The sequence below is a fragment of the Sinocyclocheilus rhinocerous genome, unplaced genomic scaffold (assembly GCF_001515625.1).
Source record: "Sinocyclocheilus rhinocerous isolate Xijiao unplaced genomic scaffold, SAMN03320098_v1.1 scaffold975, whole genome shotgun sequence".
NCBI lineage: Eukaryota > Metazoa > Chordata > Actinopteri > Cypriniformes > Cyprinidae > Sinocyclocheilus > Sinocyclocheilus rhinocerous.
Genome location: NW_015628726.1, coordinates 2,026,775 through 2,038,865, shown reverse-complemented (window position 1 = coordinate 2,038,865; position 12,091 = coordinate 2,026,775). Strand labels below are relative to the sequence as shown.

Below are 12,091 nucleotides of genomic sequence, written 5' to 3'. Positions count from 1 at the left end.
ATTTTTTCATCAGAATAATAACTTTTTCGGATATCATAATTAAGGCCAATTACTATATATATATATATATACAGCCGCCTCACACCCAAAGCACGCGCACATATAGAGACGCATCTGAGAGCGTACGCCTTTGCGCGTAAACGGCCAAATACATACAAAAATATGTCAAAGTGCCCGTCTTGATGAGTATTCATGTAAACAGTCGATTTATACTAAACATTGTCGGTATACAGGCTATTAAGTTAATGTAAACAAACAGTTGAGAAACAAAACTTGTGTAAAAGTTTGATCCGTGCATGAGGTCTTAAAGAGACAGCAACCTTAAATAAACCTGCTGCTGTCAGTCATTAATGTTTATTTATACATTGAAGACTAACCAGTGTTATTTTAAAGTTAAATAGATTATTCTGTTTCTGTGGTATTTCTGTACCTGAATATTACTGAAAAACTTAAAGCACAGTTAATTTTAGTTGTATCTTGTTATTGTAATTGTTTGTGCCATTGCTTGTCATTAATCTATTCTTATTTTATTACTGACTGTTTACTTGTAAAATAAATTCAGTTCAGTTTGAAAGTTTTTTTTTTTTTGAGTATCTTCCTCACAATATAAATATGAATCATTTCAATATAATGAAACATTATAAATTGTAAAACACAAATACACTGGGTGACGAAACATTTAGGTTGGATGATTGTAGTTATCTTCCTCACAATATAAATATGAATCAACAACATTATAAATTGTAAAACACAAATACACTGGGTGACGAAACATTTAGGTTGGATGATTGTAGTTTAAAAATATGTCTAAGAAAATACCCTAACTCCCCCTCAAATTAAAAAATACCCCCATAAGAGCCACCTAAAGGGGGAATTCCCCCCCATTTTCCATTTATACTATACATATAGTAAAATATATTTGATATTATGTACTATATGAATTCGATATTCAGTACTCTCAGTAAATTTCTGGTTGAAATATAACAATATATAAGTAAAATGGCAGCATTTGACATTTCATGTTGACTTTACATGCTGTAGCACAAAATGCAAAAGTTTGGCAACATTGTGTTTTTGTCAGTTTGTAATCTGGTGTGTGTAACTATGCCTGTATATAACGGTGCCCTTTTGGCACGACGTTAGCGTGACTGTTCTACAACTGTTCTAACTGTGGTTCTTCTTTCTCTGTTCCTCTTGGGAAAAGCATGGGGCTGAGTGTGGGGGAGGCCACTCACAGTGCGTCCCACTGGATAAGTTTAGCCTCCCTGTCCTCCGTTGTCCCTGTCTCTCACTGTTTTTATGTCTGAGGACCTCTACTTTGCCTCTGTGTGTTTAAAACAGTCAAGGCCAGCAACCGCGAGCACAGCCATTCGATTTATGTGTGTACTGTCTTTTTCCCTTTTGTGTTGCAAGAGCCGCCTCTCCGTCAGCTAAGTACGTCATGCTGCATCCAGGTTTGCCGTGCGATGGCTCATCTCAGCGCTTGGCTTCACTCGTGTGTTTATGTATGTGCGTGTAAGGATGGGAGATGGGATTTTCATAGATGTCTGGGACTGTACTAGCATGGGCTGACATGTACAGTTGTTCCCATATACAGCCGGTTGACAGTATTCTGCATTGATCATGGACTTCAGCACATGCCATGAGGCTTTTTACCTCATGCAATACGTTAGAGGAACGTCTAACTGCACTGCAGGTAAAGAATATTGAGTCACGAGCTTAACCCAGAGCCCTTTTTAAAGGAATGTTCCAGGTTCAATGCAAGTTATACCTGCAAGCTTTTGCTGCATAATGTTGATTACCACAGAAAATTATTTTGACTTGTCCTTTTTGTTTTTATAACAAGCAAAAATTGTGGTTGTGTTAAGGCACTTACAGTAGAAGGAAATGGGACAATAAAATTGCATTAAAGTTCAAAGTCATTTTAAAGCCATTAAAAAGCCAGTGTGATACTAATTATTTCTGTGTAGAATGTATCCAATATTATGATACATGACTTTTTATCTAGAAAAAACTCCCAACCTTTTGCTAATTTAATAAAAAGTATTGTTGCAATTATTTGTGTAATAATAATATATAAAAAAATATATAAGTATATAATATTATTATTATATATATTTTATATCATTTTTTAAATAATTATTTGTATATTCAAAATGCAGATTTGTATTTATAATAATCATATATTTGATTCAAATATATTTTTTAAAAGCAAAATTCATTTTTTAATAAATTCAAAAATGAACAGCATTTATTTGAAATAGAAATAATTTATAACATTATTTCTTTATGGTCACTTTTGAGCAATTTAAAATATACTGGGTGAATAAAAGTGTTTCTTTAAAAAAAAAACTTTTGAACTGTCACGTGTTATTTATATTTATATATTATTTGTAAGAAATATTAATAATGTCTTATAAGAGAAGAGTCAAAATTATTTCTTGTGGTAATCAACACTTTGCCACCAGTACTGTCAGTAGAGCTGAATTTGTAAAGAAACTGGAACATTTCTTTATGATATGCCATAATTATTGCCATGCCATTGGGCTAAAATGGTATACAGTTGGGTAACTTGCATAATTTTTTGGAGGAAACCTCCTTGGAGCAAGCTATGGACCCACAAAGGTAAAACCAAGTTTAGATGAATTTAGATGTTCACACTTTTTGACATATACCTGTGACATTGCCTTGGATTATTGGGTAGCTTTCATAATTAATAGATGTAGTCCTGCAAAAGAAGGTTTCAAAGTTTGAAGCAATATCCACTGCCTTGAAAAAGACCAAATGCCTCAGAAGTCCAGTTGATCAGCATTGATCATGATATGCTGTCCAATCAGAAGCCGTACCTCCACGCCATCCTCTGTGAACCCGGCAGGCTCGACCTCATCACGGTCTTCCACATTCCCACCCTACTCTTGCCCTGACAAAGACATCCTGGCTTGGCTGTCATCGCATTTGCTGTGTGGGTGTCGGTGTCAGGTCTGTGTGTCAGCGAGTGGTTAACTGCCGGTTTCCTCATGCTTCTACAATTTGCTTCTTGCAGGAATGGGTAAAAAGGACGATCCAAAGCTGATGCAGGAATGGTTTAAACTGGTGCAGGAGAAGAATGCCTTGGTGCGCTATGAATCGGAGCTGATGATATTGTGAGTAGACACCCAATTTAAGATTCATTGCTCATTTCCCATTTCTCAATGCTCTTAATTTTTTTCTTAATACTTTTTAATTTTAACTTAATTTTCTAGTCTATCCACATTAAGAAGTTTTTTCAAACTATAAAAATAAATCAGAGCTTTATTTATTTATTTATTACAAAGAAACTCATATTCTTGTATGTTAATGTTTCTCCGTAAAAAAAAAAAATGTTATAATCGACACATTTTCCATTACACTGTTCTCCAAAACAACAGCCAAAAGTGGGAAAAAATATTTGCTGATCCAGCTTGAAGTTTTTGTCAAGTTTTTAGGATTAGGGTGTTTTGACTTTTACATTTGTGATAATTTTATGAAATTTTAAGATTTTTTTTAAAAAACTGTATAAAATAAGCCAAAACCTTTAAGTTATAAATTAAGAATTTGCATGTTAATGTATGTGAATCTTAATAATTTTTGTAGTTTTTTTAAGTTTTATTAATTTATTAATTTATTTTTTTTCCCAAAATGTAATATTAACAAACTCCAGTGTATTGTCTGGAGTCTGGATGTTTGTATTCATTGTACAAAAGGAACAAATGCTTAGTCTTTCGAAACAAGAACTGATGGTCTCTAAAAGGCAAATTCGCTGTAGACAACAAGATGGTGCTGAAATATTATACCAGATGCATTTATTTGATTCTGTTTTGTTCTATTTACATTGAGTGGATACGAGATGCAATTACATAGTGACTGTGCCACAGATGTAATCAACTGTGCAATTCTGTTTGCAAAGATGAGCACCAAATGGCCCATACATTCAGTTTCATCAACAAAACCCAAATTACAAAGGGGTTTTCATCAAGAAAAGAAAAACCATGTTTGTGGGATCTCCATAGGGAGATATTAACAGTTATGCAGTTATTGGCTGTATCACATTTGTCATCAATACTTAAGTTCAGTCGGTCAGTATTGGATATGTAATTATATGTGCTTGTTTCCCCTATTTTTACATTTAGATTTTCACAAATGTAGAAGTGCTCACTTAGAGTTAATATTTAATACACTTATAATTTAATAAGACTTTAAAATGTAATCTTTAGCAAGTCTCAAAATTAATATCCATTTTCATAATGTGCATTAAGGTAGTGAAGCCTAAATTCACTTAAATTATTTGAATTGTTTGATTTTTAATTTTAATATATTATTTTAAAATAGTATAGCATTTAAAAATTGGCCATTTTGAAACCTGAGTATGAATATAATTATTAGACCGAATTTTAATAACAGTGCAAGAAGTTTAATAACAAACAACTGATCAACCAAATAAAAGACGATCCACCAGTGCTTTTAACGTTTGCTTTAGTTCTTCTCAAAGTACATGGCTTAAAAGTGCATCTGCTCATCCATACCCTCGTGTTTGTCTGGACTGTCAAGCATAAACCAAACATCATGGTGATTTAATGGCAGATGGTTCCTTAATATCTATGTGTCGCATCAAGGAATCCAATAACTTTGAACATCAAAGATTTTTCAAACGTCCTCACACAAACTCTATAGTTTAACAGACGTTTGTTCTCTTCTTCCATTCAGTTCTACTTCTTCCTTTTTCTCTGCAGTGCTCGTGAGCTGGAGTTGGAGGACAGACAGAGTCGACTGCAGCAGGAACTGCGAGAACGCATGGCAGTGGATGGTACTTTGTGCTCCAGTATAGGCCTGATCATATTGTAACACCCAAAAAAGTGATACGCATTTTTTTTAAATCAATTTTTCACTCTCTGCAGACCATCTGAAGACCGAGGAGGAACTTGCAGAGGAGAAACAGATTCTGAATGAAATGTTAGAGGTAGTCGAGCAAAGAGATTCTCTGGTGGCCCTGCTGGAGGAGCAGAGACTCAGGGAGAAAGAAGAGGATAAAGACCTGGAGTCGGTGATGCTCTCTAAGGGTTTCAACCTCAACTGGGCTTAGCATAACAATGGCGAAACGGTTCTGACCGCCAGCGATTCCGTTTCACCGCAGGGAGTGTAAAAAATTGCAGAAAGAACCGGTCTGTCTCTCCCCTCGTTTTATTGGGCATGTCAAGAACGTTTACAAATCCACTCATGAGCACGATGATGATGTTTACGAGTACGACTCGGGGCGTTTTGTCCCTCGGCAGCCAAGGCATTGGGTTTTTTTTTTGGTCTTGAAAAGGGACATATCAATCCTGCTGATGTTGAGGAAGTCTGAGACTAATGATCTTACTAAAAGCCCGTCTTGTTTTTCAGAGAATGTCTGGTCAAACAGCTGTTACGTTTTCATGGACAAAATGTGTTTGGATAAACGTATAAGCATCATACCTCCAAGCAACAAATGGATGAAGTCTTTATAGGTGTGGTTCACAGATAAGCATGTGACAGACTTCTGTAATTGTCACAGACATCCTCAGCGACCGACACGTTGTGTTTGTAGCATCGACAATTGCACAATTTTCAAATCTGTCAGTAGCCACCTGATATTAGAGATATTGGTGTATGCAGGGAGCGCAACGATCTCGATGTTACGTACTTCACTGATGTTGGTTTCCATTTGTCTCGAGTGGCGTTAGCGGACATATATACTAAAATCAGTTTACAATCATTTATAATCCATGAATATCTGATACTTGTATTATAGTTTACATAAAGCAGTGGAGTATATATTAGTATGTAAACTTCCTCAATGCAGATAGTTCATAAGATTATCTATATACACACAATATGCATTGATATACAATCAAATGCATTATGCATTTGTTGGTTGGTCAGTGGTTTCATGAACAGTTAAGGCACCCACTGCTTTTCTGACTTTATTTAGTATCAAATCAGATGAAGAATTGGTGCCCATTTTCACATTTAATTATCTGCCACCATGGTTTGGTGTCATATTCCACTTTCTCCAGGTTTAGAGCAACATGCCTTTTTTAACTTCTCATGCAACAGCTTTTCACATCCACAGAGTTTTCTTATGTTTGCAGAGTGTGTTATTTATAATTGTCTTTGTAAAGTTTTATACCACATGAAAACGTTCCAGCACTGTCGACAGACACCGGTGCTGATTAACAGCGGGAGAACGTAGTCATGCTCGCAACATCGATATTGCAAGTGAACATGCCTTTTTCCTAAGTGTACATTTCATTTTAGTCACCGTTATGCTGTATAGATGGGCACATATTTTTTTTCTTTTACTGTAAGTACAGATAACTGTGAATAAAAACGTACACTTGGTCAAAGAGTTATTTAGACTAAAATGTTTGACCGATTTTATGGTATTTATTAACGTGTGAAAAAATGTATTATATGTAAAGTAAATGAATCCTAATTTTAAAAAATATGTTGGTTCTTGATTTCATTTTAGTCACCGTTATGCTGTATAGATGGGCACATATTTTTTTTCTTTTACTGTAAGTACAGATAACTGTGAATGAAAACATACACATGGTCAACGATAGTTATTTAGACTGTAAAATGTTTGACAGATTTTATGGTATATTTATTAACGTGTGAAAAATGTATTATATGTAAAGTAAATGAATCCTAATTTTTAAAAATATGTTGTTGGCTCTTGAAAATGCTTAATGTTGCTAATTTGCATATTGGGTATTGGATGTATGCAGAGGCAATAAAACAATGCAGTTGTTACAAATGACTACAGTGCTTGAAAGTTTTTTCCACCTTTTTTTTGCAGTTTAACTTCAACTTCTTAATATGCAGGCTTTATTCAAATGTATTCAACCTTGGTGTGCTTTTTTTAAACAAGAAATTTAAATTTGGAAAATTTTGCAATGTTGGTCAGCTTTCAAAATTTAACCCATTAAGATTGTGATATTTGCATATGAATTCTGAAGCCTTTTTTAACATCTGCATAGGTAATTATGGTGTTTATTATTATTATTATTATTATTTTACATATTTATCCATCAAGCATTTCAATGTTGGTCTGTATTTTTTTTTTTACCTGAAGCTTACCACTTGCCACTGTTCATTTGTATCTTTGCAAGTACTGGTGTTTGCTTCAGGAAAGGGACATTCGCTATTCAAATCTTTTAAAATCCAAGCAGATCTTTTCAGACTTAAAAACTACACAGCAAGAAAATACATATAAGAGGGAAACTGTAGTAAATCTTGACCTTTGGAAGTAGGGAACGTGCAAAAATTATTTTGCATTATGTAGCACAAAAACCAACTTCCGATTTCCAATTTAAACATTAACCCTGAGCCAGTGCATTCATAATGGCGGTGGGAAGTCTGACTCATTTCTCGAATCGGTTCCTTTGAACAGTTCGTTTCAACTTTTCACAGTTCAAAGAACTCACTTTCACTTTCAACTTTTCGTTCGTTTCAAATGTGTCGGTTTAGTAAAACGATTCGCTGCATTATTTTATCACGTTTCTTGATATCTTGGCATATTATGCTCTAAAATGGTCCAGTACCACACTTTTATTAAGTTTTATTATTAAAGTGGTTTGTTGTGATTTTATGTGTCCCATTTCGATTCATGATGCTATTTCAGAACCTATAAAACAGTTTTCATTTGCATATCTTGGCTGAAAATATTGCTATTGACGCTGCGCGCCGGACGTGTTCGAAAAAGACAGCCCATATTTACTCGAGATCCGCTCGCACCAACTCGGTCCGATTCCTGAATGAATCATTCAGACCGTTTTTGTGAACTGGTTCAAATGATTCATCAGGAAGATCCGAGTCTGACTTCAAAGGCTGAAGCTCACGACTCACGAGTCTGCTATCGCTGAAGGAAACCTCTGGCTGTGAGAATGAACGTCTCGAGTTTCAGAGACTGCAAGGCAAGTTAGGAATTGTAATTTGTTTACAATGTGTAATTCGCAAGCAACTTTTTATGGGTTTCTCGAGATAAAAGTAGCAAGCTGCAAATCCGAACTCGTTACATACGTCTCATTAGCTTTTACTAGGTTTGCGCTATTAAACACCTGAAAGGTGGAACGAAATGTTATTTCACCATGTCTGCAGTGCACTTTACAGACAGGACAAAAACTTTGTATCAAATACAATCTACTTAATATACGTAACGCTGTAAACAATGCAAAGAATAAATGCAAAAACTAACATGTAATGCACACTGTAAGGGTTTCAGTTTGTTAGCAGTTTTTTTATCACAACAGATCAATCCTTGTTAGAAGAAGTAAAGTTAATGTGTTTTGCATGTTGTTCTGCACAGTATATTGCATTAGATATTGTATTAAATATTGCTATGGTGGCACAAAACTAATTCAAGCAATCTTACCAGGCCAACATTTTCAATTACACTTCATACAGAATATCATCTCTGTTGTGCATGTGTTGTCAGGCATGGAAATCAGAAGGTCTGCCGTTGTCCACCAGCAGTAATGAGGCCTGTAAACTATACGATGCTATACTCTCTCAGGTACATATATACTGATACTGATAACTGCGTGCTTTTGCTTCTGCATATACAATAACCTGAATAATACTGTCTCTGGTGATCAGTATGTGACCTGGCGTAACAATGAGACACTGGGAGGAATAGAAGGCTGTATTACAGCCGTCAAAGCTGCAGACCCGGACTTTGGTATGTGATTGCAACACTTAACAGTGTAGTCTGTTAAAAGTCACTGTACAAAATGTTGTAACTATTAAATGGCTTCTGGATTTAAATTGCAGTGTTCTGCTATCACATTTTTTTAAATATCACTCCACAGTGATTTCCCACATAATATTTTTAAGTAATTTTATCTTAAAATCAATAATGTCCATTTATTTATTTGGTAAGTAGCCTTGTAATAAGTGTGATAATGTACATTCAGCTGGTCATTATCGCAAGATAAGCTCCTTCACGGTGATACAAGCCATTCATGGCTTTCCTAAATCCTCATTAGTCTCTTGTCTGTGCTGCAGTGATGGGTCATGTGATCTCTACTGGGCTGGAGTTGGTGGGAACAGGAAGTTCAGTCCTGCGGGATGAGAGATTGGCCAGCGCGGTGAGGAGGACCGTGGAGTTGGCGAACTCTCAGGAGCTCACGTCCAGAGAGAGGAGCCATGTGAAAGCCGTGGAGCTCTTCTCTAAAGGGTGAGTTTACACAAAGCAGACCAAGTGTACAAGAACACTCAACAGGTGACATAACGAACATTTCACATCCGCTTACACAGGAGGTGGATGGCATGGAGATTTTGCAGCCAATGTAATGGAGTTTTTTCTGACTCTTTTTAAGCCAAGTTGCCTGCGGCCCACAAGCAGTTATGAATTGGTTCTTTTAAGATTCATGTTCACTTTACTGTATCCTTGGGCAATAAAGTATCCTTGGGCAATAAAGAGTGTGACTGTCATGTGAAAGTTTAGGTCTGATTAAAGTTCTTGAATAAAGAAGCCTTTCTTACAGACGTTTTCCCATAATTTCTGTTCTCAGCACTAATTAATTTGCTTTAGTAAAACCAATAGTATTGTCAAAAGATCACTTTTAAAAGAGGGTTTGGAGGTGACCAATATATTTTATACATTTTAGCTGGTAAAAAAATACATTTCTGTTAAAAAAAGCTGTTAAAATCATATTCAGTAACTGAAATAAAAGTGAAATAAAATATAAATATTAAAGGGATAGTTCACCCAAAAAATGAAAATTCTGTCATTAATTACTCACCCTCATGTCGTTCCAAACCCGTAAGACCTCCGTTCATCTTCGGAACACAAATTAAGATATTTTTGATGCATTCTGACAGCTCTCTGACCCTCCCATAGACAGCAAGGGTACTACCACGATCAACGTCCAGAAACGTTGCAAGGAGATTGGTCAAATAATCCATGTGACATCGGGTTCAACCTTAATATTACGAAGATACGAGAATACTTTTTGTGCGCAAAAGAGAGAAAAAAAAAGACTTTATTCAACAATTCGTCTCCTCCGTGTCACCCTAGCGCCATTTTGGAGAGTATCCACTGAACGCAAAGAGCGTATGCTATTCTGTGTCAGCCGCAGCACACGGATATGTTGTCTACGTTGTTTGTGCTTTGATTTGAACGAAAACAACTTCAACAACTTTGTTGTTTTCGTTCAAATCAAAGCACAAATTGTTGAATAAAGTCGTTTTTTTTTTTCTTTTGTGCACAAAAAGTATTCTCGTAGCTTCGTAATATTACGGTTGAACCCCTGATGTCACATGGATTATTTTACCGATCTGGAATGTTTCTGGACGTTGATCGTGGTAGTACCCTTGCTGTCTATGGGAGGGTCAGAGAGCTGTCAGAATGCATCAAAAATATCTTAATTTGTGTTCCGAAGATGAACGGAGGTCTTTTTTTTTTTACTTAAAATGTTAAACCAGCAAATAAGTGAATACAATTATATTTTAAAGTAATTATTAAAGTATTTTCTGCTATATAAAATATCTTTATAATTCCTTATTAACTGAATGCACCATTATTGTAATGCATTATGCCTGCAGGCCCTGGCTCTGACTCCTGAGGATGGTCGTGGTAGTACCCTTGCTGTCTATGGGAGGGTCAGAGAGCTGTCAGAATGCATCAAAAATATCTTAATTTGTGTTCCGAAGATGAACGGAGGTCTTACGGGTTTGGAACGACATGAGGGTGAGTAATTAATGACAGAATTTTCATTTTTGGGTGAACTAACCCTTTAAATGAAAAACCTAAAAAAAAACTTAGTAGTGCTGAAATAAGTAAGTTTAAGCTGAATTACTAAAATTACAAAGGTAAATAGAAATATTTAGTAATATTTAAAAAAAACAGTTATTAAAACTAAAATGAAAATGTAAGAATAAAAGCTAATTAAAATATGAATAAATACTACAATAGTATATAAACAACACTGTTGTGTAAATGTCAAATGAATTGTTATGAATGAAGTAGACTGAATGTGTTTCAGAGCCCTGCATAAGGCCTGTGAGGTTTGGGAGGGTATTCTGGCGGATCACCCCACAGACATGCTGGCACTGAAGTTTGCCCATGATGGATTCTTCTACCTGGGTGAACAGACTCAGATGAGAGACTCGGTGGCCAGGGTTCTGCCCCACTGGAAACCACATATGCCGTTTTACAGGCAGGTTCCCGGCCCGTGCTCAACCAATCTAAATGCTGGCTTAAGATGTATTCTACCATGTGATGAATTGTGCAATACTTGTAAAAAAAAATATATATATATATTACATGCATATATACACACATATTATTTCTCATTTTTACTTGCATATTTATTTTTATTTAAAATAATTTGATAATTATTAATAATTGATAATATTGTTTTAATAATTATTTTGTTTATTTTTCATTTTACTAGGTTCATTTCTTTATGCCTACGGTACCTTTCAAAAGTCAACGTGGTCTACATGACTAAAACTATTTTAGAATATCCTGTAAATGTAAAATTAAAAATGAAATGTTTAACTATTTTTTTTTCTAGATAAAATGTTGTTTTTATTGGATATTTTTTCCAGTTATCTTAAAGGGATGTATTCCTTTGGGCTTCTTGAGACTCGTTTGTATGATGATGCTGAAAAAATGGCAAAAGAGGTAGTTTTGTTTAACTCCATATATGTTGTTCATTAGTATTGCTCACTACTTTCTTATGTTATGGCACTATAATGTAAATAAATGACTAATTAGGCTATTAAACATGCATTATTGATTATAATTGTATTAATATTTTATCTGATAAACCTCTTTTTAATGCAGTAGACACAGTAAATGTGCTGTGCTTGTCTTGCAAAAGTGAAAATAAACAGAATAATAACATATTTCACTTTCACAAGTCCAATAAAGTCCAGTGTACTGGACAATTAATTTTTTATAGTTCCCCACACAGAAAATTTGAATTATTTAATTTCTTATCATTTATATATATATACACAGCCGTTCAAAAGTTTGGGATCAGTAAGACTTTTTAAAGAAGTCTCTTCTGCTCATCAAGGCTGCATTTATTTGAACAAAAATACA

At 35.0% G+C, this 12,091-nt stretch overlaps 2 protein-coding genes across 2 annotated transcripts in view; both read left to right on the top strand.

The window, feature by feature from the left end:
• The window catches only part of LOC107738415 (protein-methionine sulfoxide oxidase mical3a-like), a 60,584-nt gene extending 54,101 nt beyond the window's left edge, over positions 1-6,483 (top strand). The window contains exons 32-34 of the mRNA XM_016550185.1: positions 3,044-3,143; positions 4,749-4,822; positions 4,914-6,483. Of these exons, the coding sequence (XP_016405671.1) occupies positions 3,044-3,143; positions 4,749-4,822; positions 4,914-5,098 (359 nt within the window). The 3' untranslated portion in view covers positions 5,099-6,483. The remainder of the gene's footprint in view (positions 1-3,043; positions 3,144-4,748; positions 4,823-4,913) is intronic.
• Positions 6,484-7,859: 1,376 nt separating this feature from the next.
• The window catches only part of LOC107738443 (tetratricopeptide repeat protein 38-like), a 13,661-nt gene continuing 9,429 nt past the window's right edge, over positions 7,860-12,091 (top strand). The window contains exons 1-6 of the mRNA XM_016550203.1: positions 7,860-7,952; positions 8,474-8,551; positions 8,635-8,716; positions 9,043-9,214; positions 11,025-11,198; positions 11,593-11,668. Of these exons, the coding sequence (XP_016405689.1) occupies positions 7,923-7,952; positions 8,474-8,551; positions 8,635-8,716; positions 9,043-9,214; positions 11,025-11,198; positions 11,593-11,668 (612 nt within the window). The 5' untranslated portion in view covers positions 7,860-7,922. The remainder of the gene's footprint in view (positions 7,953-8,473; positions 8,552-8,634; positions 8,717-9,042; positions 9,215-11,024; positions 11,199-11,592; positions 11,669-12,091) is intronic.